Raw genomic sequence first — 27,471 nt, forward strand, 5'->3', positions numbered from 1 at the left:
TTTGGATTTCATGAACAGTTTTTGTATGAGCTACTATAGAATTTTGTGTGCCCTCCCATCTGGGGTTCTACAAGGTTTAACTTACCAACAAGAGCAAGTACTTCTTTAAAAAGATGCTGCTTTAATTAGTTTTTATCTAAGTGACGTATGAAATATGTAACCAGCATTTTGTATTGTTTTATTGAATAAATTAATTTCTGTTTATGGCTTCTCTGAAAATTCTGTCTGTGGCTGTGATTACTTTCTACGTATGTTCTCCTTGGGTACAGCAGGTTCAAAATTGCACAGAAAAAGAATGAAAAAAAGAAAATCAAGACTCAAGCATGATACCATTCCCATTGTTTTAAAACAATATAAAAAATATCCAGAAATAGCAGATGTATTTTTAAGGACCAGCCTTTCCCCTTTCCTTCTTGTGCACATCACAATATAAAAAATGTCCAGAAATAGCAGATGTATTTTTAAGGACCAGCCTTTCCCCTTTCCTTCTTGTGCACATCATTTGTTCCCTGGCCCAGCAAAGGCACTGTTTTGGTGCGGGTTTGGGATACTGTGCTCTAAGTGCACTAATAGTTGAGTCAATGGTACATCTATCCCTGTGCACAGGAATTGTTGTGTAAGGCCACACAAAGCATTCTCTGGAGATCTGTGCTTTCTTCCTGCCAGCAGCTATTAGTGGACTTGTTGCTCCTCAACACAGATGAGCTTACTGGAAAGGCCAAGGTGGGCTTGGTCTGTAGTGGCCATGCCGTGGTGAATTCGATTAAATAGGCAAGGTATAAAGTATTGTAAGGACTAAACCTTAGGAAATCGACTTTTCAGTTCTTTAAGGACATGGTGGATGGGACAGTGTGGGAAACACCCTTAGAGACAAAGGAGTAGAAGAATGCTTGCAGTTAGTGAAAGACTGGGTGTGGAAGGCAGGAGAATAGCATGGCTGAGTAAAGACCCTCTGGTCAAACTAAAACACAAGAGGGAATTGCATAGGTGGTGGAAGCAGGGGCATGAATACTAAGAATAATATAGGGATGCTGCCTGGGAAGGTAGGGACGAGATCAGGAACGCTAAGGCACAGCTAGAGCTAAATTTGGCCAGGGATGTGAAGATGAATAATAAGGGTTTCTACAGATACATTAGAAAAGGATGACAAAAGAAGTTGCACCCTAAAAAAATTAAATGTAGGGTGAGGGGGTCCAGTGGCAGCCAGCATGGAGAAGACTGAAGTACTAAACAGTTTTTTGCCTAAGTTTTCACTGGCAGCAAATTGCAGTTTTGAGCCTATTTAAGTGTAATGCAGCTGATGCTTCTTATTTGCAACATCTCTAAGGGCAATACCTAACAATTTCCAAATGTTGATGAAGGACCATTTTTCTTTGGTATGGAATAATAAGTATGGATCACACAAGTGATGCTCAACTACTCTTGTTTGCAATGAGGAAAGCTGTAAAAAAGTGCAGAACTGTTTTTATACTTAGATAACAACTTGAGGGAAAACGCCAAATGCTTCAGTGTTGCTGTGTTACGCTAGTACTCAAGGATTCTCTTTTACATGTCTGAAGTGCATGGCCAGCGTAATTTGCACTATAGCATTCTGAAGAACTCTGCAAACTGTAGGAAATAAGGTTTCCTTTTTAGAGAGACTGAACGGAAATGTCTGTTCTCTGAGGCTGATCAGGCAGATTAATTCAATCTGAACTTGATGTATTTTTTTTCAGATTGATTCTGTTGTCTAAATTAAATGCAATTTTCCAGTAAACTTAGGTAGTTTTACTTTAATTAGGTAAGAGCTCCAAGCATTAATGGTTAGAAACAACAAATTTGTGCAAACAGTTTGCCTGACTATTTCTGCTGTGTATTGCCGTGGATCTGACAGAACTTTGGTTGTATTTACCATTCACTGAAATCCTTCAACAATTTCTGCCATTTTCTTTGTGGTTTTTGTAAGCAATTAACATTCTAGTTTTAGATGTTTTACAAAATTTCAGTTCAGGTTTCTTCAGTTAATACATTCTTCCCTCAATATTTTAACAAGTCAAAGTCCGTTTTTTACGTACTTTGGACTCTCATATGAATCATAAAAGTTCATTCCTAATCATGGAAAGGACAAATCTGTTTTGGTAAGGAAACTGTTAGTTCATCATTGTTCTTTCCAATAATTGTGTTCTTACCGTTAGGAGAGATGTGAGATTCAATGATGAAACAAATCACAAAGTACATGTACAAAAGCTTTTTTCTTTTTTAAACAAGATGTTACGTGATTTTGATTGTTCTGACAGGTATTAGGTCTTGCTTCTGTTCAGATAATGTGTTATCCTAATTGCTCGGAAGAAACTACTGTCAGTGTCTGTTTTCTGAGCGCTAATAGGGTTATTTTTCTTCTATTTCTTTAGCATTTGCCCTTGCTGAGTTGATTGACAATTCTCTGTCAGCTACATCCCGAAATACTGGTATTCGGAGTATACAGATAAAATTGGTAAGATGGAGAAACTTTAATTTTTTCAGATGTAGTTTGCATTGTCCTTTTTTTTTCCTGTTGCTCCTTGTTGATTTGTTTGTTTGTGTTTCCCCAGTTATTTGATGATTCCCAAGGAAAACCAGCTGTTGCTGTGATCGATAATGGAAGTGGAATGACTTCTAAACAGCTTAACAACTGGGCTGTTTATAGATTGTCAAAGTTTACAAGACAAGGTGACTTTGAAAGGTTAGCAAGTTCTAAATATTTCTACAACAGTTAGCAAGCTCTGCGAAGGTCCACAAAATACGCTTTTAAGACGTAGCTGTATACCAACACTTGGCTAAACCCTGTCATTTTATGATTAATTAAATAGACCCATACTTTTTCTAGGTAGGAGGTAGAGAAGCTTCATAACACAAAACTGCCCTTCTGTTATTATGACACACTGAATACTTTTTTGTTCTTGGGACCTTTTCTAAACTGTCTTTTGCTTGCCTTTATACAGTTAGGGGCATGCTATGTCTTGCAGAGGAGTTTTGTACTGTGTTCGTCTGTTACCTGAAAGCCTTGCAGTAGTGCATTAAATGATGCAGTCAGTATCTGTTATGCTATTGGAATAACAGATAAACAGAAACATGGTTTTAATTCAAGTTTTCTTTTAATTTAAATCTTAATTCTGTATAATGTATTATAAAGTATACCTGAAGATGTATATTTTTTGTTGCAGGCTAGGCAAAATAAGTTCTTTTGTTTTAAAGAAGAGAAAGTAGAGGGTTTGTAGTGGGTTTTGCTACTTACATGAATTAATTTTATGGTTTTGAATCCGTTCTCAAGAGATCTTCCACCTACACAGCCAGGTTTAATCCTAGTGTATAAAATTCCACAGAATTAGTTATGTACAGTTTTTGAGCTTCAGTTACATTTTAAGTACGTTAAGCCTAGGATTGTAAATGTGAAGATGAGAATTACAGCCTCAGTCATAACTAATTTGTCGTATGAGCAGGTAGTGTAAAGAGTAATGGGACAGTGGGAAGGTATAATATAACTGGGGGAAGTTCTTTTGCATTGAAAACATCTCCAAATAGAAAGTCAATGTCTTTTAAACATCTGGAGATAAGTGCATAAAAAGTGATTCTGGGTCATTTGTAAAGAAATTGACTGCTTTTTGAAATTGCTGTAGGCAAGTTTAGTAATGGAAATGCAGAGTATTCTTAAACTGCAGGTTTAAATTGTGGCTTACTACCACTTAATGGGAGCATAGGTGTAAATTATAGCAGGATACAATCTACACCTTATTTTCATTTGGGATTGCTATGATTGAAAAATAAATGTTTGTCTTAAACTAGGTAAGACTGTTCAAGCTGACTTAAAAGACATGGAATTTCACTACCGGTAGCGTATGTCATCTCTCCAAGTCTACATTTATTAGTTGGTTGGCATTATTTCCCACTTCTGCTTAGAAGTGTTTTTATGAAAGGGTGCTGTCAGAAAGATCAGGCTTGCTTTGTAAGCCATTTTCATTTGAATAATATTTGGTTTGTGAGAAGGGGCAGAAATATTTTATAAGATGACTTAGGAAAATACTTACTCTATCATCATCCTTTTAAAAAGAGTACATCAAGAATTTCAGGCACATACCTTTTGATGTTGCAATTTTAAAAGGTATAAAGTGAAGGATTTTTTAACAAAATGCCAGGAGAAAGAATTTAATAGAAGCTTTAGATCAGAAGTATCTTTGGGTTTTTTTAATTACTTTTGTCTTGAAAAAATTTATTAAAGACCCTTTTATTCTCAGTGATCATTCAGGATATGTACGCCCTTTGCCAGTGCCTCGTAGTTTAAATAGTGATATTTCGTATTTCGGAGTTGGAGGCAAACAAGCAGTGTTCTTCGTTGGACAGTCTGCCAGAGTAAGTCAATGTCAGACTTTAATTTTGTTTTAGAACATTTGCACACAATCAGATTGTTATTTCCTAATTTTTAATCACACTATCGAAATATTTTATGGTGTTAATTTTAAATCTTATTTTGATTTTAAATGCTGTTTCTTTAATAACATCAGATGATAAGCAAACCTGCAGCATCTCAGGATGTTCATGAACTTGTCCTTTCTAAAGAGGATTTTGAAAAGAAGGAGAAAAACAAAGAAGCAATATATACTGGATTCATTCAAAACAGAAAGGTAAATAGCCTTAAGATTCTCATATTTTTAATTGAAAGCCTTTTCCAGGTTAGTGTGATTTAACTGTGTAATATTCTTGTAATACTTACCTGGGGATATCTTCATCTTATTGAATGATTTGCACCATGGAGTGTGAAAGGACATAACCAAAAGCTTAAAGACACTGTATCATAACACTTTATGTGATGCTTTTTCCTCTTTTCAGTTAAGGTTAAATGACAGAAATACTTTACAGTTTTACTTGTCAGGTTAAGAAAAATATTTTAAAATACTTTTCTAAGCACAGCAAATTTTTTTGTTGTGTATGAAACAAAGAAAAAAGAATTTTCTCTAAAGCAATGAGTAATAAATTAGGGAACCAAATTGTACTTATTTAGGAATATGTGAAACTACCCTGCATATGAGAGAAAAGTCCAGGCAACTCAACAAAACCCAGTGGTTTTACAAATACTCATAATTTTGTAAAACAGATGAACTATTTAGCTGAAAACTAAACTCAGCAGTCCTGATGCTTTTCATGAAGAAAAAGAGCTTAAGTTAAAAGCTGTAAGATAAAGAGGAAGACTGAAAAGAACTGATCTTTGGACATTTTTGAGCAAGGAGGAAAAGGCAAAGATGTATCTAAGGGTGCAGATGGGAGGAAAAATGGGTGCTGTGTATGATAAGGTAGTCAGATCCGGAACCCAAATCTAGTGGGGTTTATATCGGTGTTCTTGGTGTTTTGTGTGGGTGAGAAAGGAACAGGAGGTAAATAAGGTTTTTATAATGCCAGTCTTGGGTCAGTGACTTGTAACAAAAAGTGAATTGTCAGAGTTTTGTTTTTGTTCTCTGTGCAATATCATTAAGAAGGTAGACTCACAAAAATAGAAAGTGAAAATAAAAGCGGACAAAATCTGCTTTATTGTAAAGGGTACAAATGCTTTCCCTCCCTGTTTGATATTAAAGAGAGAAGGGTGGGTGATACAAAGTAGAAGGTAAGCGAACAGGCACAAGTTGGAGGAAAGTAGGTGAATGAGGTGCGTAGATACCACCAAAGAATTCAAGAAGGTGTTGCAGTCAACTGTTTGAAAAGTTGTGGTAATAATATAAAATTAAAGTTAAGCTGACACTGTTTTAAAAGTGCAAGTAAAGCTCTATTAGAGTTAAAAAGTAACTTGTAACTATCCAAGAGGGAAGAGATTATGTGAAAAACTCAAGTAATAGAAGTGAAGTGTGAAGATAATGGATAAATAACTTGGGTTCAGGAATTTTTTTGAAAATCATTGAAATACCTAGGCCAGTTCGTTATATTGATGCGAAATAAAATGTGTGAATTTGTCTCTTTAATGACTTGAAAAATGGTCTGCACTGCACATATGTGAGCAAGAGAATACTGTGGCAGAAATAGAAATTGTAGTAGATTACTAGCGTGAGAAGAATAATTGAGCCTTTGACCCATTTAGTTGGTGAAGGAAGTTACTTTTGCAAAGAAATCGAGATGTAGTTAACAAAAGGGACTCCAGAACAAGGCCATAACACTGAAGAGAAGTGGCATTGATGGCATACCTACTGGTGGTCTTTCCTTGATGGATAACAGGCACCTGTCTCCACTGCAGTCACTTCTCTGGACCATTGAATATTGCAAACAAGTAAAAAATAATTTTCTAGTTGAGTTGGATGCTAGGAATGTAGGGGAAGGTGCCATTGGTAGTTTGTCATCTGTCGTGGGAAGGCAACCAGAGAATTTGGGAATGACATTTTGGAGATGCTTTCACTCTGTGAACTGTACAGAGTAGTGCTTGTTCAGCATCAGTGTGCAGTTTCTAAGTTTGTCAAATCACATGGAGATGATGACCAAGCAGCTCTGGCTTTTCTTTATTATCACTGATCCCATCACTAGCATAGTCCTTTGTTTGCATGAAATCAGGCAAGCCTGTTAGGTTTAAAAGAGACTACACTGTGGGCAGAAAAGAGATGTAGTCTTTTTTTGATGGAAGGTCTCAAAACTGCTTAAATTATCCTCTTGGTTAAGGAGAGTTCTTTGATTCCCTGGGGAAAATAAGTCTTAGTAGAACACCCTTGATTAACTATTTCACCTAAATATGGCTAGGTAGGACACGTCTCCTTTCATTCTTTAGTGATGTGGGGCTTGTCTGCTTTCCTACAAAATAAGGCGTGCAGCTGCATTTACTACAACATATCTTCTCAGTTGTAGCAGTTGTTTGCATTCACTATAACGATCTTAACCTTTGTTTTAAAAAGATCTTTCTTCCTGGATGTACCAAATGTAGGGGATTCACTGGTCCAGCGTGAAGCATGACATCAACCACTGTCTCTCTGCAGTTTAGAAACCTGTCATAAGAGCAAAGTGCATCCATCCAGGAAGAGATAATCAGTAGTTTCTGGAATCAGGAATCTCTCTTTCTGTTAGACTACTTGACATTTCATCTGGAATTGAAGATTCACCTTTTTGTTGTTTTTGTTTTAATAGCAAAAGTGTTTCTTCCAGTTGAGTTTCTGATATAGAAAGCAGCCTAACCATTTAAAAGCAAATAATTTTTTTTTGGCTTTGTTTTCTTAAAGAGGACTTAATGTCTTGCATACTTAATGCTTCCACTTGATGGGTGAGAACATGGATATCGCATAGTGCTATATTAAACATGATTAAATGCATTTCTAGACTGCACACTTTGAGTGCTGTGATGCAAGTGAGTTGAAAATAAACTGGATCAGTGATGTCACGTTCTCAGCTTGTTGACTTTAATTTGAAACTTTTATTTTAAGCTTTAATCCTTTGTGGTACTTAGCATCATGTGTTCTGTGTTACTTTTCTGTTTTTTATCCCTTTCAAGTTGATGGGAGTTCAGAAATTCAGTTTACATCCCTGCTCTTATTATTTTACTCTTTTTGTAGCCATCTGACTCTACTCACATCACAAGTGATGATGAAAGATTTCTTCATAATCTAATATCAGAAGAAAGGGATAAAGAGAGTTTCACAGCAGTTGTCATTACAGGTGTACAACCAGATCACATGCAGTACTTGAAAAACTACTTTCATCTTTGGACAAGGCAGCTGGCGTAAGTTGGTGATTTAAAAGATTTAAAAAGTGGGATACTAACAAAGTCAGATAATTATGAACTGCTTTCTTTTTGTTCTTTGACATTGGCCTTATTCCTGTTAAGGCTGTTGATGCTGCAATTAGTATTCTTACCTAACCAATTTTACAGAAACTAACACAACTGAGTGGGCCCCCCCAGCCAAAGATGTGACTTGATGATTGATACATAGTTACCCACTATAATTTTTAGTAGCCTATTCAACTTAAAGTTGTATTACTAATGTAATAATTTGTTAATCTAATTACTAATAACTGCATCAGTTACTTTGCTCAGGGCTGTGCTCTACTTGGTACCTAGCTTTGTATTTGCAGTCTTAGGGGATCTTTTCATTGGTTGGCTTTTTTAAACAACAACAACAAAAAGTACTGCTGCTTCATCCCAGTTTAAGAGGGAGAAGGATATATGATACTGTCCACTCTGTACTACAGTAATGTCATCAGTGGGCCTGCAGAGCCTGGAGATACCTGTGAATAGTTTTTGGGCTTACCTGTTAAGATGATGGATCCATCTGTGAATGTAAACTGAAATACAAAGTCATAGACCAATTTTGAAATCTGGCGAACTATAGAACTTTGTTTTCAAACTATGATTTTGTTTTTGTGATACCTATAATCTGATAATAGATATACTTAAAAAGAGGATTAATATAAGAATCAAATAATGTCTTATTATGTGAAATACCATTCAGTGTTGCACATAAAAACTTGTTGCTGAAACTATTTTTAACCTCATGAAAATGTAGGGTACATCTACATGCGGAGAATAACTTAGGTCCCTCATTAGCTTCCAGGTGCTCGTCAAGTGAACACTCACACTTAAGAGTGTGTTAGTTCTTTCCAGCCATCTCTTGAAGTGAAAGAGCTGCCTCTGTTTGAGATGGAACCCAGGTGCAATTACTCAAATATATGCCCTGTAGCTGTTAACACTAAAACCAATCAGATTTAGCCTTCCAGTGCTACACAGTCCTGCATCACTATTTCAGCTGTAATGGCCCTTTACCCCTTGAACACCTCCCCATTCCCTTCTGCCATGCATTTTGACACACATGCATGATACCAGTTTCATTCTGCTTTAATAGGCTGCAGCACAGCCCTCATTATTTTGAGTGCTTTGAAGTAGAGATGAACCTCTAAAATAACTATGTCTTAAGGCCATGAGACTACCTTTTGAAGAAATGCAGACAAAATACTAAGCAATTTGGACATATCATAAAGTCCTGAGCAATGAGACTATGAGGAGCTGTTTTCTGGAAACCAAGATTTCTCTTTGGGGAACATTTAGTGCAGTGGATGTCAGAAGCAAAGGAATTATAAACTTGCAGGTGCATTTAACTTTTGTCATGCATTCAGTCCCATTGACTCGTATAATCTCATTTTTGTCCACATGATCCCCCAAAGGCTTAAGGATTCAGTCTTTGAAGTTGGAAGAACAAGCTAGCTTGCTGAAAAGTTGAAGTAAATAGAGTTAAGTTCCTCAGTTTTCTCAAATTGCGTATGTCTATGAAATTAATTAATGTATCTGACATGTGGATTTTTTGAAGTTTCTTAAATGAGGAAAAACGCCCATTAGAAAACAATGTTTACAACAGAAAAATTATTTCTAATATATGGATCACATTCGTGAGTCCTACCTATATTCAAATTTTTATAAATAACTTAAAGATAATCATTGTTTGTTACATGTTTCTATTACTGTGAGATGATTGATACAAAACTGGTATCAGAAACAGTGTGGAAAGATTTGTGGCTCTAGTTCTTTCTGATCTCCAGAGTGCAGAACAATTTACAGTAGTTTTATTAGTTTACCCTGTGATGTAAAGGATCTGTAGCCATGTAACAGTTCTATTTTTTTGCACTTCTGCATTTTTTTAAAATTTGTTGCAATTATTTTACCCAAAAATTGGTCCTAATGTGATTGTGCATGACAGAGATGAGAGGAATGAAAAGCAGTCACTCCCTTTAGTGAATCTTCTTTACCAGATATATGTTGTCAAGGAGTTGATTTATAACAGTGCAACAAACCAGTTATGTTTTAATAAAAATACGAGCTAATTTTGATTTTCAAAAAAATTATAATGTGCAATTTTTTAATTTCATTTGCTGGTTTGTGTTTTTTTCTGAAATGTATTTCAGACATATTTATCACTATTATATCCATGGACCGAAAGGAAATGAAGCTAATGCTGTAACAAAAGACATAAGCCCTTTCAACAACATCGACATTCAGGTAAAAGATTTTTTACATGTTAGTCAAAAGTCCTCTTTGATGGCAACTTATTTCATGTTGTGCTTGTTTCTCTGTAATCATGCATTTTAAAATACAGCATTCCAAGATGTTATGTTGTTTAATTTTTTGAAGTCATTTTATTTAGCATTACAATGTAGGAACTAATCCATTTGCTAACAGTTAATTGTCAAAATGCTTATTACTGTAAGTCTTTTGCTCTAAGGAAAATCAACTTGTTTTCCTTTTTTTCCAGATTTCAATGTTTGAAAAAGGAAAAGTACCGAAGATTGTCAATCTGAGGGAGATCAAAGATGACATGCAGACATTGTATATAAATACTGCAGCAGATAGTTTTGAGTTTAAGGCACATGTTGAAGAAGAAGGTATAGTTGAAGGTATCATCCGATACCATCCCTTCCTGTATGATAAAGAAACATACCCTGATGATCCATGTTTTCCATCAAGTAAGTGAAGTGTTTTGCTGCTTGTCAGTCCTGTCATATAGAGTGCTACTACTCTAAATGTTTTAATGAAATAAAAACCAGAACAATTTAAGTTGAAGTGCAAATTGTTACCTGATTTAGGTTGCGTTGGAACAGAAATTCTTTTGGATGCATTTTTTTTAGATGAACAGATCTTGTGAATAAATTGGCTGTTGTGGTAACTCATTCCAGTAAACCTGATCTTTGACGTAACACCATCTGATTTCAAACTATAAAACCTTTCCAAATGTAGTCCAACTGAAACTTTGCACTTTCCTGACTGCATCTTTGCTCCAACAAAGTGATAAAATATGAGCAGTTAGATTGAAGAGATTCTAGTATCAGAATACTGCAAAGGACAACATGTAGTCTTAAGTTCTTAATTTAAAATGTTTTTTTCAGTCTTGATGAGTTTTCAAATGCTAGGGGTTTTAAAATATTTTGTGTTGGTGTTTTTTTTTTTTTTTTTTTTGGACAAAGCAAATCTTGAGTTAATTGGGACAAGATTTTATGATACTACAAGAACATCAGTTGAAACTAAGGAAAAAGTAACATACAAATTTGAAATATTCAAATTTGGTAGATTTGGTAATATTTGACTTCTGTTTAAAATTTTTGTTTAGCTTTCTTAGTTTTTCTGCTTGGTATTTCTAAAACAGGAAAAAAACCCTAATATTATATATGATGATCTTGATATCATGTGCATTGCTACTGTGCTCAAGTTAATAACAATAGTACTTCTTAGTTTAGATTGCTCTGTTTCTTTATATATTAGTTTCTTAAGGAAATATATTCAAGGAGACTTCTTTTTTTATCAAGGGTTAAATGATGATGATGATGATGACTGCTTTATAGTAGAAAAAGGTGCCAGAGGAAAAAGGCCTATTTTTGAATGCTTTTGGAATGGAAGATTAATACCATACACAACTGTGGAAGAGTAAGTGGTAATCTGTTTCTACAGTCTGTTTCTATAATTGTAAACCTCTCTTTATAAAAAGAATTTCAATGTCTTTCTCCTTTTAAGTTTTGACTGGTGTGCTCCTCCAAAGAAGAGAGGATTGGCACCAATTGAGTGCTACAACAGAATTTCTGGTGCATTGTTTACCAATGATAAGTTCCAGGTCAGCACAAACAAACTCACTTTCATGGATCTGGAGCTGAAGCTAAAGGATAAGAATACTCTGTTCACGAGAATCTTCAATGGACAGGTAATTGTTGCATTCTATTAAGTGTTTCTTCCTGGTGAAGTTCAATGTGTGTGGTACAGAAATGTTTGCTCACTTGTTATTTGTTCATGTCTCTGGTTTAGTGAGCAGTGAAGCTCAATCTTGAAATCTGAAAAATTAAGACTCAGTATTTTTCCTTTTATTTTCTTAAGCAATTACTGTATTTAGTTGTTATATGACAGTTTTTGTGGAAAAACCCTCTTCCTAAAGGAATATGGCTGCTCGGGGAAGCACTTTTTTTTGTCTTGAAATGTAGTTTTCCTAGAATTTTTTAGTGTTTTCAAACTGAAGAATCCTTTTTTTTCTTTATGTCTTTGTTTCTGTTTCTTTGTTTCTTTATTTTTCTTTTTTGTTTGTTCTTTTGTACTTTTGTATCTCTGTACTGTTACAATTGTACAGACTTCTGATGTGGTCAGATTCAAATTCTGTAATACATTGTAAATATGTACTTATTTTGTAATCTCTTTATAGGAGCAGCGAATGAAAATTGACAGAGAATTTGCTCTGTGGCTCAAAGAGTGTCATGAAAAATACGACAAACAGATAAAATTCACAGTCTTTAAAGGAATAACTGTACGTAGTGATATACCATCCAAAAGAATGCAGAGCCCTTGGACAACATATGCTGCAATAGAGTGGGATGGAAAAACATACAAAACTGGGCAGCTGGTAAGTTAGTTGAACCCTCTGAAAGGCAAATACTGTACATTTGATGCAGGAGTAATGTATTAATTGGTCTCTTCTGCTTACAGGTGAAAACCACTAAGACTCATCCAATATTCTATGGAAGTATTGAGAAATTTTTTTTGTATGGAGACCATGATGGGGATATATTTGCCACTGGAGGAGAGGTTCAAATTGCTTTGGTAAGAACAAATACAGAAAGGATTCACACAGCTAGTATGGATATTAAATCTTTAAACATGTTATCAGACTTAATTAAGTTACCTTTAAATAACAGTTGAAAATGATGTAATATTTGACAATCAGCAGTCTAGAAATGCTCAACTTTAGCTTTAATGTGAATATGTTAAAATTATTGTTCATTATCAACCATCTGACTTGTTAAAATTTGCATATGAAATAAAGTGTCACAGTTGGCATCAAGAGTATGTTGAGCATCCATTTGTAACCCTTGTGATTTCAGCAAATTTTAAAACATAGTCTTGTGTCACCAGGTAGTATTTATTATCATATTGCATTATGTCTATGATGAGTTGTCTAGTCCCTTGACTGGGAGGTCTTTCTTCTCTGACATATTGTAAATTCTGACCATTTATAACTGCACTGAATTTTTATTTCAGGAACCACAAGCATTGTATGCTGAAACAAAAACTATTCCAATCTCAAAACTTGACAGAACAGTGTCTGACAAAGTTGTTAAAAAATACATAGAGGATGAAATGGCAAGGTAAGCACTAAGTAATAATTACATAATTGTGGAGGTCCTAATTACAGTTTTTGTATTTAATCAGGAATTAAACAAAGTTCAGTTTTGTTCCCAAATGGGAAAGCAGTCAGCTGTTTCAGTAGAAACAAAAAAAAATTATAAACCAAGAAGAAATAGCTTGGAATTTGTTTTTTTTTTTTTTCCCTACCCCAAAAATAGCTTCATGTCTATTTAACTTAAGATAAATTGCCCTTTATTTTAACTTACTGAAAAAATGTTCACCCTTTCTTTTTTGTTAGGCTTCCTGACAAATTATCAGTAACATGGCCTGAAGGAGATGAGTTGTTACCAAATGATACAAGATTTGCTGGTACACCAATAGGTATACTTTTTTCTTCCAAATACTAAAATATTAAATGGCAGTTTAAAAATACATCATGCACTCTTGTTAAAAAGACAAGCGTACAGACATCTCTGATCACTTTTAATCCACAGCATGTTTTAGAAGTCTGTCATTTTTCATTTTAAATACAGGAGCGTTAAGAATAGAAATTTTGAATAAAAAAGGAGAAGCAATGCAAAAACTTCCAGGTACAAGCCACGGAGGTTCAAAGAAACTTCTTGTTGAACTCAAGGTTATTTTGCATTGTGAGTATTTCATTATATTTAATTGTATCTTTATTATTTTTAAAGTGCATAATGGATAAGGTATTTCACTTTATAATATGTATATATCTAAAATACATATTAGAATTTGATAAATGGATGTGGTAGTTAGACAATACTCCACCAGTTTGTGTAGCATTTCAAAGCCACTTTTAATGAAATGACAAGTGCCTCAGTGCCATGTATTTAATGTCTTAATGCTGTACTTTGATTACATCTTCTGTCACAAGTAAGGAGGGCCTATCAATTCCAGGCTATCTACTTAACATGCATAAGAACACGGATAAAATGGATAATGTTTCTGTAATTAGCATAGCAATTTACGTGAGCTGCATAAAAGTAGGGATCAGACTAGTTTAGTATCTAATATAAAGTCACTTCAGAATTTTAAAAAAAATCAAGTTTCTTTTAATTGACTGTTTAGTGGTTTCCATTTTGTGGGTGCTTCACTTGATGTTCTCACATTGCATTGTTAAGAATTGCATTCTGTCCAAGGCAGCTGAAATCACTGTTTTGTTTTGAACACAGAATTATAACACTAAATTCTCTGAAAACTCAAATTCTGCACATATTAAATGTATTTGAAACTTGTAGAAACTTAAAATCTTGTTTATCTTGTTTCTTTCCATACACCATAGGAAAATGAATTCCTTTATCTGTTAAGAGTTATAAAAATACTTTTCTGAAGCACTGAGGTTATTGTAGTGATACATGTCAAAGGAAAACAAATGAAAGTATACGTATTACAACAAATGGAAGCATACAATTTAGTATGTGTGTCATGAGACTACACATGGTATTTTAATGGCACTCATTTATGGAAGCTGGCTGCTATGCATGACCATTGTCCAGCGTAGTGTCCTGGGGCATAAAGAGGTTGGAGTTGAAAAAACGGTGTTCGTTTAACACAGATTATCAAATTATCTCCTATCAGTATGAGTGACAAACCAGTGTTTCACAAACTTAGTATGGTACAGCATCCTGACTTCAGAAAGTATGAACTTGAGAGAGACCTGGTGTTTCTATTGCTCTGTTTTGTCAGGGTTGTTCTAGGATTACTGAAAAGTCTGCCTCCAGACCTTTCATGTCTCCCGACCCATTAATTGATTGAGGGAAATTTGTACTTTTAACTGTTTCTACTTCCTGTGTTAGCTTTTTTCTGTACTCAGTTGAAGAATCAGTAGTGTAATCTTCATGTTCTTCACCAGAACAATGAACAAGGTCCTATAAGTGATGATTTGGGCATGGCATACCTGTCAAACTCAAACCCCTAATTGTATGAATGAGAGAAATGTAGTTATACCCATACAAAGGCCAAGAGCAAAAATCATGTGCAAGAAGTTCTTTTGAAGAATGGAATACTTGGCAGACTGTACTATGGACTACCAAGAGAGCTGAGCTATGAGAAACCTGCTCTATTACTGGGGAGTCTTATTATACAAGCTTTGATTCAAAATTAGGGTTTGAATTACGGTTAAGGGAATGATAAAAGTCTAGTTGACAGCTCTTACTTTATCTTATGTATGCCATTTGGTGCAAGAACAGGGTCTTGAAACAGTTTTGCTAAGCTGTAAAACAATTTGGTTTTCTACTGCATTTCTTTTTGTTCTGTGTAGTCTTATTACAGTCACATTCTATATTCTAAAGTGTATTTTGGGAATAAAAAAGTATTAATGCCTCTTGACACTTCCAATAATAAATCTTACTTCTGTATTTATCTTAGGTTAGAGAACCAGTCAGTAAAACTGCCTCAGAGTTTCAGTTGTTCTGTTTTTGTATGTGTTTTAATTCTGAAGAGGTTTATGAAGACAGATAAAACAATTGGGAGCAAAACAGGAATGTTCTTTTATCTTAGTTATATGTTCTGTCAACTGCACATTTTTACCATTGCTTCCATTTAAACAATTTTGCTGCAGTCGTTTGTAAAGTTGATCCATTGCCAGCACGGAGTGCTGAGTGTTCATACTTAATAGGGAACATACAACAAAAGAGTTAATAAAATTCAGCTTTACAAACCTTCTACTTTCAGTGCAATGTACTTGAGGCTAGCAATTTTTAATTAAAATGGGATTAGACAGGGAACTCATTTTTTTAGCTGTGATCAATGTGTTTAGTTGTGAAGCTAAATTGATGTTTATTAGATCCAGAAACGATAGTGATACTTCATAATAGTAATACCAATGCTTGAAAAAGTTAAGAATTACAGTGTAAAATTTAAATACATGTAGCTGAGTGTTTGTTTTGCAGCACCTACTGAGAATAAAGAAATAATTTCCCATATCAGTCAGCATGGAGGCAAGTGGCCGTACTGGTTTAAAAAAATGGGTAAGTTTGCATATTCAGTATCTTCAGTCTGTGTATAATTTTTTTTTCTATCTAATTGTACTTTTATTTCTGTTTAGAAAATCTTCAGAAACTTGGTAACTACTCCTTGAAACTGCAAGTAGTATTGAATGAAAGTAATGCAGACACTTATGCAGGAAGGCCTCTACCATCTAAAGTATTTAAATTTACTATTGTAGGTAAGAATTCCAATCTTACTTTCTCCTATTTCTAGTGTTTCTGTTTGATTCATAGTATATCAAAATTTGTCATGTTCTAGTTGAGAGGTGATTTTCATCACTGAAAAGTAGTATTTGCACGTCAAATTTGAAGCATTTCCAGGAAACATGTTTTTTGTAGTAGGTTTTGATCTCACATGTAATGTGTTGGCTCTGCAGCAGGAAGTTTTACAGAAAAAATAAAGTTTTGATGGAATCTAAAGCTCCCTGATGTGAACTTTCCCAAATGTACTTAAAAAAATAAACTTACACTTCATTAGAATCACCCTCTTTCCTCATGCCATTGACACAAATATTCTTTCATAAAACGAGTATTCATTAGCCCAACTTTCATGCATAAACCACAGAAACTCATTAAGAAACAGGTTATACATTTAAAATAAATATGTTGAGATTGAAGTATTTTTTTAATTAATTAAGGAAGAACCCTATGCAAAGCTAAATTCTCATTTGGTTGTAATGGATATGTCTCTTTGGATTAATCATCATAAAATACTTACCACAATGCTTACTAGAATACTCACTTAAGAAAGGATCGGCATGGAAGGAGAGGTGGTAGGATAGCCCAGGGGTGTTTAGGCTTTCTGGAGCTTGATGATGGTGACAATTAATGTTGAGTGTTTGTGGCTAAGAGAGCTGGGAAGGCCAACAAGACAGATACTTTGGTGGGAGTCTGTTACAGACCACCCAACCAGGATGCAGAGGCAGATTAAATACATAAGCAGCTGGGAGAAGCGTCACAATCACTAGTCCTTGTTCTTGTGGGGGACTTCACCGTACCAGATGTCTGCTGGAAATACAACACAGCAGAGAGGAAATGGTCTAGGAGGTTCTTGGAGTGTGTGGAACAGAACTTGCTGACACAACTGGTGAGGGAGCCAGCTAGGGAAGGAGCCCCATCGGACTTTCTGTTTGTGAGCAGAGAAGTACTGGTGGCTGGTCGGAGGCTGTCTCGAGCATGTCGATCACAAAATGGTAGTTTACTCTGTTTACTGTTAGTGAAGAAGGAAGGAGAATGGTTAGCAGAACTGCCACCTTGGATGTACCAAGGGCAGAATTTGGCCTGTTTAGGTGAATGATTGACAGAGTCCCTTGGGAGGTAGTCCTGACGGGCAGAGGAATCCAGAAAGGCTGGAGAAGAAGAGCAAAAAGGAAGCTCATGACCTGGTCTTTGGAAGACTTTGGCCTCTTCAAAGATCTGCCTGGTAGAGTTCTATGGAAAGAGGCCCTGTACAGACAGGGGGCACAAGCAAGCTTGTTAGTATTCACGGGTCACCTCCAAGCTCAAGTCTGGTTCATCCCACTGAATAGGAAGTCAGACAAAAATACCTGGGGGCCTGCATGGATGAACAAGGAGCTACTGCCAAAACTCAACACAAAGAAGTATACAGAAGGTGGAAATAGGAACAGGTAACCAGGGAGGAATACAGAGACGCTATCCAAGCACAGAGGCATGGGGTTGGGAAAGCCAAAGTCCAGTTGGAATTGAAAGTGGAATCACTGGCAAGTGATATATCAAAGCCAACAAGGTGGGTATCTTTAAATATATGGGTGACAAAAGGATGGCTGAAATAAACATGGGCCCACTGCTGAATGGGGCAGGGAACACAGGATGTGGAAAAGGCTGAGATATTGAAATAGTCTTTGCCTTAATATTTACTAGTAAGACAGACCTCAGGAATCCCAGGCCCCAAATACTGGTGGAAGGTCTGGGGCAAGAAAGATACACCCTTGGTGGAAGATGATCAGGCCCGGGAATACCTAAGCAAACTGGTGATATATAAATCCATGGGCCATGATGGGATGCACTCATGAAGCAGAGAGCTGGCTGACATCCTTATGAGGCCACTCATGCTAATTGAATAATCATGGCAATTGAGAGAGCTGCCTGATGTTTTGAGGAAACCATCACTCCCATCTACAAAAAGCGCAAAGAGGACACAGAGAGCTACAGGCCAGTCAGTTTCATCTCAATCCATGGGAAGATGATGGAACAGCTAGTCCTGAAAACCATTTCCGGGTACATGAAGGGCAAGAAGATCATCAGGAGTAGTTAGCGTGAATTTGCCTTCTATGATGAAAGGACTAGCTTAGTAGATGTTGTCTACCTAGACTTCAGCAAGATTCTCATCAGTAAGATCCCATAAGATCCTCACAGAGAAGCTGATGAAGGTTGAGCTGGATGAACAGACTGAGGTGAATTAACAAATAGCAGAACAGCTGAGCCCGGAGAGTGATGATCTGTGGCTCTAAGTCTAGTTGGAGGACAGTAAGTAGTGGTTACCCCATGGGTCAGTACAGGGTTTGATTGTGCTTTATATCTTCATTCATGATCTGGATGATGAGACAGAATGTACCTTCAGCAAGTTTGCTGATAACACAAAACTGGGAAGAGTGGCTGATACACTTGAGAATTTGACACCTCTTGAGGTACCTCAACAGGCTGCCAAAGTTGGCTCTCGGGAACCTTATGAAATTCAACATGAAGGGCAAAGTCCTGCATTTGCAGAAGGACAACCCCCAAGTTGCCACCCAAGTGTCTGGAAAGCAGCTTTGCAGGAAAGGACCTGGGTGTCCTGGTGGGCAGCAGGTGAACACGAACCAACAATGTGTCCTCACTGCAACAAGCAGCAACAGCCTCTTGGGCTGCATTAGAAGCAGGCTGAGGGAGGTAATACTCTCTCTCCACTCAGAGTTGGTGAGGCCACCCCTGGAGTACTGTGCCCAGAACTGGACACATTATATTATGACACAGAGACATGGACATACTGGAGAGAGTCCAGGGGCCATGAAGATGATGAAGGGACTGGAGGGTGGTGAGGCACTGGAACAATTTGCCCTGAGAAATTGTGGATGCCCCATCCCTGGAAGTGTCCAAGGACAGGCTCGATGCAGCTCTGAGCAACCTGGTCTAGTGGAAGGTGTCCCTGTCCATGGCAGGGGGGGTTGGAACTGGATAATCTTTACGGTCCCTTCCAAAATAAAACCATTCTATGATTCCATGATTTCTTACCTGAAGAAAGTCTGTGGGATCAGTGACTGTTCTGCCTGGAGAAGAGAATACTCATGGGGATCTTATCAATGTCTGTAAACAACTGAAGGGAGTGTAAAGAAGGTGGAGCCAGGCTCTTTCCAGTGGTGCTCAGTTGACAGGACCAGAGGCAATGGGCACACACTGAAACACAGGAGGTTCTCTCCAAACATCAGGAAACAGGTTTTTCTTCACTATTAAGGTGACCCAGTGCTGGCACAAGTTGCCTGAGAAGTTGTGGAGTTTCCTTTCTTGGGGATAGTAAAAAGTTGTCTAAATACGTTCCTGGGCAACTGACTCTAGGTGGCCCCACTTGGGCCAGGGACATTGGATAAAATAACCTCCAGAAAACCCTTCTGAACTCAGCCATTCTGTGAACTTTATCTACAAGGGGGACAGGAAGAAGGAAAGTAAAAAAACCCTCTAATTTCTTTGCATTTAATGTTAAAATGCATATTTTTGTCACAATTTTGGGAGATACAGCTAACATCTATTTTCAGAAGATCAAGAAAAAAAAAATCAGTGTTTTCTGTAGCCTTCTGTTTCTTTCACAAAATGACAGGCTTTAAATGCAAATTCTTGAGGCAGAAAAGAGTTCTTTGTATGTAGCATATTCTTCTAAAAGCTGCTTATTGGCAGAGTAGAAAGAGGTATTCTTGTATGATAACACAGGAAAAAAATGTTTGGCATTACTTGAAAAGAGTAGCTATTTGAACATATGTCTGAAAACATGCCATTGAAGGCTCAAGATATTTCTGTGAACTTGCAAGAAAAGAAAAGAAAAAATCTCATTTTCTGAACAAAAATGAGCCTTGTCTGCTCTTTTATCTCTTTATCAAAGTGAAAAGAGAATCTTTTCAGTAGTAGTGTGGCTTCCCCCAGTATGGCAGCATTCAATTAAAAATTCCTTTAGCTATAACAATTGAAATAAACAAATCTCCTTGGAAAGGAATAAAACTTTGAAAAATCTATTTAGCTAATATTTTGGTACTTCTAACTCAAGGGATACCAAAATCAACTTTAGCTATCTATTGCTGCTTTTGTATTTAATCAGAAGATAGTTCAACATTTTTAACACTGCCAGTTTTTTAAGGTAAATATTTCAAGTTTTTATTTTTGCAATAGTTTTGTGTTGTCTCAGAGGCAGCCATAAAGCTTCATGCTTATTATTCCAAAATATTGATATTTGTGTTACTTTTTATGTATGTTGATTCTAAAAATCCAGAAAAGAACAGTCTACACTGAAAAAGCATTTTTGGCTGAGTAACAAATTATTCTATTTCACTAACAGCGGGTTGTTGCTGAGTGTTTATACCTCTTGATAAGCTAAAAAATTGTCATAAATGCTGGTTAAAACTGAGCTTCCTAAGTCAGACTACAAGGTTTGTGGTTTTAGTTCAGACATGTTCTTTTAGTAGTTGCTTACTTTAATATTGCGGGAGTTACTTTATTGTTACTTTCTCAAATCATTTTACAGTTTTAGCATTCACTTATAATGATAAATAAAGTTGTAGACATTGTAAAGTTGGGGTCTTTTTCTTGTTATAACCAGTAACTAATTTTGGCCAATATAAGGTATCTGTCATGTCTTGTGCAAAGGAAGCTCCCTGATAATGACACCCCTAGGTGTTGAAAGCAGTTGTTAATTTGAGTTTGAAATTGTTTGGTAGGATATTTATTTACCATTTAGCTCAGCAGGGCATTGCTTTTTTCAAAGGCCACTTGGTCAAGACAGTCTAATTCCACAAAATACGATTCTCGATTTACATGCTCCCACTTGTGGCCGCTGTTTGGTCTTGTTTGTTAGTGCCTAATTTGAGGCAGTCTAGTGGGGCCAGGTTTCACAGGATAGATACACTCACATTTCTTTTTCTAATACTCGTCATCCCATATTTTTATCTCTCAAATTTGGGGTAGTTGTAGAACAAAAATTTTTAGTTGCATGAATGGTTTATTTTACCAGAATTAAAGCAATTAAATGTTTAAGAAAAGCTGTCCACACAGAATTGTTCACTTTCAGGTGCTGTATTGGTGTTGTGAATACTTTGGGAATTTTGACTATCCTGTTATGTTTCTTATACTGTAGTCTACTGCTGTTATATTTTAACTATTGTTTTTATTTTAGTGTAAGTTAAAAAAAAGAACAATCCAATAAACCATAACTTTGGTTATAACTGTATTCTGAACAACCTGTTTACTTTGCATCTGAAAACTACTTGACTTAATCGCAGCCTTAATCAAGAAAAAGCCAATGAACACACATAATTCTTTCTAAAAATGTATTATTCTTTTCTCTTAGAGGGCAAACCACAGAAATTTTTGGTGGGTCTTTTGGAGCTTCCTTTTCGAATTGGAGTACCTTTTAATATTCCTTTGGAACTGCAGGATGAATTTGGTCATCCAACGCACTTGACAACTCGCCTTAGACCAATTCTGGAAGCTAGGTAATACAGCCATCTCTCTTTTTTTTTTTTTTTTTTTTATTGCCCTTTCTTCACGTGACAATAATATAATAATTCTTTAGGATTTATCTGAATGATATACTGGGAATTTCTCACATAAATTAACTGACATTTTTGCTTTTATTTTCATAAGAGTATCTGAAAATATCTTGTCTGTTAAAACTCTGTGTTTCTAAATTCTCTTATGTTTCTATATATTTTTCTAGTGGATTAACATTGAAGCATGAAGACATACCTGTGGCAACAAAGTGTATCATTAAGGGTGTTACTGCTAAAGGCTGTATAAATAGTTGCCAAGGCAAGGTAGGCTAATAAATTTAAACTTGAAGTAACATATTAAAAAAAAAAAAAGATACAGAGAAAATAAGTTTTGTGTAAAATGACTTGTCACGTAGTGTTGGCTAAGTTTGGTGTACATTAGTGACTACAGGTATTTCTTGGGATATTTCCAAATTATCTCTTAGAGCTCTACGTGGAGCAATTTATATTTCCCATACCTGCACTCTTTTCAGCTGATGGAACTGGAAGTGCTGAGCAAAACATGAGTATGTGGTAGAGTGCACCCAGCACACCAAATCAGCTGTCTTAGTTTGAACTGGTGCTGAGATTGGTTTAAGCCTGACCCTGAACTGTGCCATAAATCAAGTCCCTCCTGATGGGAGATAATTTTCTTATAGTCCTTGCAAGGAGTTTCAGAGATAAACCGAGACTTTTCCTTGAGTTTCAATGCTTCCAGATAGTTGTTTATTAAGTCTTATCAGAGGAACAGAGCCACTAGCGTGACCCAGGTACAGCATAGAGCACAGAAAAGCAGGAGTGAAGGCTCTCTATCAAGATTTACACAGCCTTTTAAAGATATTTTAACCAGTAGTTACTAAAAACATATATTATTTTCACTTTCCTACCAATTATTCAGTAACATGGGCAGGAACTGCGGAATTCTCTATCCAATCATTCCAAACTACTTTTACTGCAGAACATGGAGTAGTAGAAGAAGGTTTAGAGAACAACAACAATCCTCCATTTTGATATTTTTTACTCTTATCTATTTACTACAAAGAGAAGCCCAAAACCTCTAAATTTTTCACCCTGTGACAATCTTACATAGTAGTCTATCACCTAATTCACACCACTGTATTTTCTAGTTCTTGTCTGATCGTTGGTAATTTTTTCCAAGGTTGGAGGCTAAAACAATGTTGTTCAGGGGGGTAAGAACCCTTAAAAGCAGGCAGAGAAATATTCTTGGCATGCTGGGTTCCTGTATAAGCCAAATTATCCCGGTGACTTCTGCATTGAAAGATGATAGGGAGCACTGAAATCTTCCATTCTTAGTTGAGATGATGAGTAGTAATAGCTAATATGCAGGGTGTCTGCTTGAGCTTCTTTAAATGTTTCCGCTATTCTGGTTGCACTTCAGTAGTGAGTATGTTATCCAAATCTAGCCTGTTACTGATGGATTCTCAGCACCTTGTCAAGCTGCTGCTTTACTGTAAAAACCGAAACATACATTACATGTTAAAGGTATTTCTTTCATAAAACAGGTCTTAATGCTTCTGATAAATATAGACTTAAAGGTTTTTTAAAAATAATTTAAACATTATTTATATGGCATATTTACACAGTATTTTAGCCAGGTCCATATCCCTTCATTTAGTCTTGTAGTCTAGCATAGTAAAGATAAAGCTAGGAGCTGAGTTACCCCAATTACACTGTTGATATTATTGCTTAAAAAATAGTGAATACTGTTGCTGGTAGAAGGATGTCTAAATAGGAGAAAGAGCATATACCTGCTTATTGAAAATTAAATTAATTAATTTCAGTGTAGTAAATTTTGTAGGCAATGTTCAGAATTTAAGGTGAAGGGCAAGAATAATGCCGTAAGATGGAGTGGATTATGAGAAGTAAAGTGTAGAGGAGCAAAAGTGCCAGACTTTAGCAAGAGATAAATTTGGTGAGGGGAAAGACCAAGAATCATTTAAGGAACTGATGTTTGGTAATCATCATACCATAATAATTAAAAAAGAAGGGGTGTTACTTTCTTATTATTATTCTTCATTCTCTCATTTTAATACAAAAATTGGTTTTAGTGATGCAGTTTACAGGAGTTATTTTTATTAAATCCTCAATCAAAGGTGAGATGGACAGTGGTAGTGGTGCCTTGCTGAGGAACAACAAACACAGAACTTGCAGACCCTTTCTTTAAAACTACTTTTCTTTTGAACTGCTATATTTTTCCCTATTAAAACAGCTTCTAAGCAGGAAACCACAAGTTATGATAGCTGCTTTTCATGGTTTCAGAACCATGTAGTTTAACATACAAATCCTGAATTGAATGTCTCTGGTTATAATAACATGGAAAAGACAGATTTCAGTACAGGGGGAAAAAAATTTTTGTTTTTTTGTAGCAGTGCAAGAAAATTTCTAGGAACTTCTGAAATTAACATATGTACAAATTGACATGTTTATGTGAGACTATTATATGGTTTTGTTTAAGTTAATATTTAAAATATTCTTTTCATTAGAATTTTAATCTGAAGATTACTCTTCCTGGTTTAAAAGAAGATACACAAGTCATTAAAATAAGATTGCAGCCTGGTAAGTATCCCTAAAATATTTAGTGAAATTCTCTTAAATATTATTCTGACACTATTAATGAAAGCTTCTCTCAAGAAAGTAAAATATTTAGTGAGGCATAAAAAAGGATCCAAGTGATGACTAGGAAGGAAATAAAGCCAGGAGCATGTCATTCTTGGCAGGAATATCATTGTGCTCACAGCCCAATTTTATCTACTATTCCAGGAGCTGGGATTTTTGTCTGCTTATTTGAGATGCATTTTCCTCTTTTAATTACTTTAAATCTTTTTCTTATCAAATACCTCTGAATGAATGAATTTCTTATCTTCTCATTTTTCTTTAGCATTGAGATTTATAATCTGCATTGACCTGTTCTCCCTGCAGAAAAGATTTTGTGAATGAGTACGTGCTCATTCAGTTTCTTACCCCAGCAAAGGGGGATGCTTTGGCAATTGAATTATGTCTGAAATTTTAATGTTACATTGTTGAATGTATCATAATGCAGGAGAGGATCATAGAGGTCTGTAAGGATACGGCTCTTACCAGACTTTTATGTTTTGTGGATGTCTTGATTTTGAGGACTCCCTTACATGAGATCTGTTATCCCGTGTTACCTGGCTTCTTCTGGTTTTGGGATATAAGGTAGTGTGGCTAAATTTTTAAATTAGCCTCCCAGATTACAAAACATCAGTCTTGCCCATCTCATTTTGCAGAGAAATTGTGTGCTATTTTGTAAGACCAACAATGCACAGTGTAGTCCATTATTCTTTTGAGGAGTTAAGGTTTTATGTAGAAAACAGCAAAATTACTGGACTTGAGACAGACTGTGTTGTGTGTTACTGTTATTTACCTTGGTCTAAAGGCAGCTTCATCCTTCATAGTGATTTTGACAATGTAAAGATCCTTCACTACCTCTTTCTTCTCACTTGAGTTATATCCTTGGCCTTGAAAGCTCTTTTTTGACAAAGTAGTTATAAAAGCTATTTCAGTCTCATTCTTCAACCAGTGAGTTTGAAATAGAAGTTTTAATAAATCATGCATAAAGGATGCTTCTGAAAAATTGCCATCTTTGTTCCTTCAGAGCCTGTCTTTTAATAGTAATCTATTACTTAATCTCTTTTTAAAAACTCTTAAAATCATTGTGTTCCAGGGGATAGACTCACTTGAATAGCTTCACTTCATTATCCAAGTAATGACAACAAAATTTTCTTTTGCATTTCTCTGCGTGCAGATTGTAGCTGTGATAGCTTTGGCAATTAATTGGATATCTCAATATTAATATTTTTGGGTTTAACATGTCAGAAGAAAGTTCAGTTTCTTTTTGATGAATGTGAATCCATGTAATATGTAAACAGAACTATATCATGTGTTTACACCTTGTACATTCTGAATTTCATCATGTTTGTCTAACTGTTCTCTACTAAATTAATTCAAAACATTGGCAGATGATACGTATTGAAGGACAGAAACTTTTCAGTACAAACCAATACACCTGAATTGTTTGAAATTATTTGTTATCACAAACATCTTGGTAGCTTGGCTTTAAAAACTCTTTGAGACAGCAAAAATTGAAATTCAGTGTCTCACAAGTTATCTAAAATATAACTATTGTTCTCCAATTGTGCATTTTTTCACAGGCCCTCCTCGTCAGTTGAAAGTAAAACCAGATTCAGAAATTCTGAAGATTGAAAATGGTACAGCTTTTCCCTTTCAGGTTGAAGTACTGGATGAATCAGGAAATATAACAGCACAGCCAGAGCTGATTGTTCATTGTAAGGTAAACTGCATTTCATTGCGTGCCATGAGGATTTTGATTCATGCTTATTATTAAAGAATCTTGTTTGGAATCTGTAGAATTTAGTATCTTTAGCAATGCTTTTGAAGTTTCTACAGCTTGCTATCCATAACTGTGACTCTCTTACCTCTCATCTATTATGAGCCATTCAGTAAGTTTTAGAATCAGTGGAACCTGGCCTTAGAAATGGAAGAGAAAATTATGTGAGGGTATTTTGGTTCAATTTTAAGGTATTTTACGCCGTATTTATCATATACAATGCTAAAATTTATTCAGAAAAATAACTTCATACAGCTTACTTTTTATATTTTTTAAGTTGAAAATTCGAGTCTAGTGCCTGAAAATAGTATTAGATCAGACTATTATCATAAGCACTAATATAAGCTCAGAAGGAAATGCATATCTTACTCTGACTTTAGGAAGTAAAAAAACTTCCCCTTTTGGCCCTCTTTTTTGACTCAAGAAAGTGACTTTTCCAATTCTAGTGAAATCCAGCAAGGATATGTAAAAATGTTTTCCCACTGCAAAAGTCTGCATTCCATTTGTACTTTGTGTACACTCTCTTCATGTAGACTGGGTCTGCAGTGATATGATGATGTGTTGAACTTGATGTTTAAATTTCTTTAATGTGTGATGTTTAGTAAATTAATGAAAAGGAAGTTTACTTCACAAGTTAATTGAATTTATTGCGTAATGGCAGAAGAGTCTAATTAATGTGTGTTAATAAAGCAAGCTAATAGATAGTTTATTTTATTTCTGTAACTTACTCCTTTCTCCCACACATCTCTTACCACCTGCAGAAAAATACAGGTGTTGATCTTACAGTTGTTGGAAAACTGAAATATATTAATTTTTCCTATATATAATTATATATATGTTTGGACTTGTACAAATAATAATTTCTGGAATAATCATAGTAGTTCTGTAAAAGAAATTTGCTGTTTAATTTTACATTTTAAACAGTTTTTAGGTGCTTCAGACCTTCCTGTGTATTCTGTGGACTGCAGTAATGGAGGAACAAACATTTTAACTGGTCCAGTTATACATGTACAGAATATCAAGAAAGACCAGATGCTGAAAGCAAGGATTGAAGTACTTGTGAGTATTGTTTGGAATGTTTGGATGAACAAAAGATTGAAAGCAGCTTATTGTCCTGTCTTGCTAGCATCCGTTATGAATAAGCTTAGCCCCCAAAAGTTACTGGTTTAGGTATCATAAACTTCAAAATCAGATGGCTACGTTTGTTCATCTCTAGAAAATCATAAGGCAAAGAGTTTTTTTCCATTTTTCTTCACCTCTTACTCTATTTCTTAAATCCCT

General features: G+C 35.6%; 1 protein-coding gene across 1 annotated transcript in view; it reads left to right on the forward strand.

The window, feature by feature from the left end:
• SMCHD1 (structural maintenance of chromosomes flexible hinge domain containing 1) overlaps positions 1 to 27,471 on the forward strand; it is a 69,544-nt gene that overhangs the window by 12,320 nt on the left and 29,753 nt on the right. The window contains exons 4-24 of the mRNA XM_042030433.1: positions 2,391 to 2,473; positions 2,571 to 2,701; positions 4,251 to 4,365; positions 4,518 to 4,637; positions 7,530 to 7,696; positions 9,871 to 9,964; positions 10,218 to 10,428; positions 11,266 to 11,383; positions 11,471 to 11,654; positions 12,144 to 12,341; positions 12,425 to 12,538; positions 12,977 to 13,083; positions 13,362 to 13,444; positions 13,597 to 13,710; positions 15,976 to 16,053; positions 16,131 to 16,250; positions 21,620 to 21,764; positions 21,989 to 22,085; positions 24,305 to 24,377; positions 25,994 to 26,133; positions 27,115 to 27,249. Of these exons, the coding sequence (XP_041886367.1) occupies positions 2,391 to 2,473; positions 2,571 to 2,701; positions 4,251 to 4,365; positions 4,518 to 4,637; positions 7,530 to 7,696; positions 9,871 to 9,964; positions 10,218 to 10,428; positions 11,266 to 11,383; positions 11,471 to 11,654; positions 12,144 to 12,341; positions 12,425 to 12,538; positions 12,977 to 13,083; positions 13,362 to 13,444; positions 13,597 to 13,710; positions 15,976 to 16,053; positions 16,131 to 16,250; positions 21,620 to 21,764; positions 21,989 to 22,085; positions 24,305 to 24,377; positions 25,994 to 26,133; positions 27,115 to 27,249 (2,627 nt within the window). The remainder of the gene's footprint in view (positions 1 to 2,390; positions 2,474 to 2,570; positions 2,702 to 4,250; positions 4,366 to 4,517; positions 4,638 to 7,529; positions 7,697 to 9,870; positions 9,965 to 10,217; positions 10,429 to 11,265; positions 11,384 to 11,470; positions 11,655 to 12,143; positions 12,342 to 12,424; positions 12,539 to 12,976; positions 13,084 to 13,361; positions 13,445 to 13,596; positions 13,711 to 15,975; positions 16,054 to 16,130; positions 16,251 to 21,619; positions 21,765 to 21,988; positions 22,086 to 24,304; positions 24,378 to 25,993; positions 26,134 to 27,114; positions 27,250 to 27,471) is intronic.

This window comes from Corvus kubaryi, unplaced genomic scaffold (assembly GCF_017639235.1).
Source record: "Corvus kubaryi isolate FWS band 111438036 unplaced genomic scaffold, C.kubaryi_AGA036_p1.0 132, whole genome shotgun sequence".
Taxonomy (NCBI): domain Eukaryota; kingdom Metazoa; phylum Chordata; class Aves; order Passeriformes; family Corvidae; genus Corvus; species Corvus kubaryi.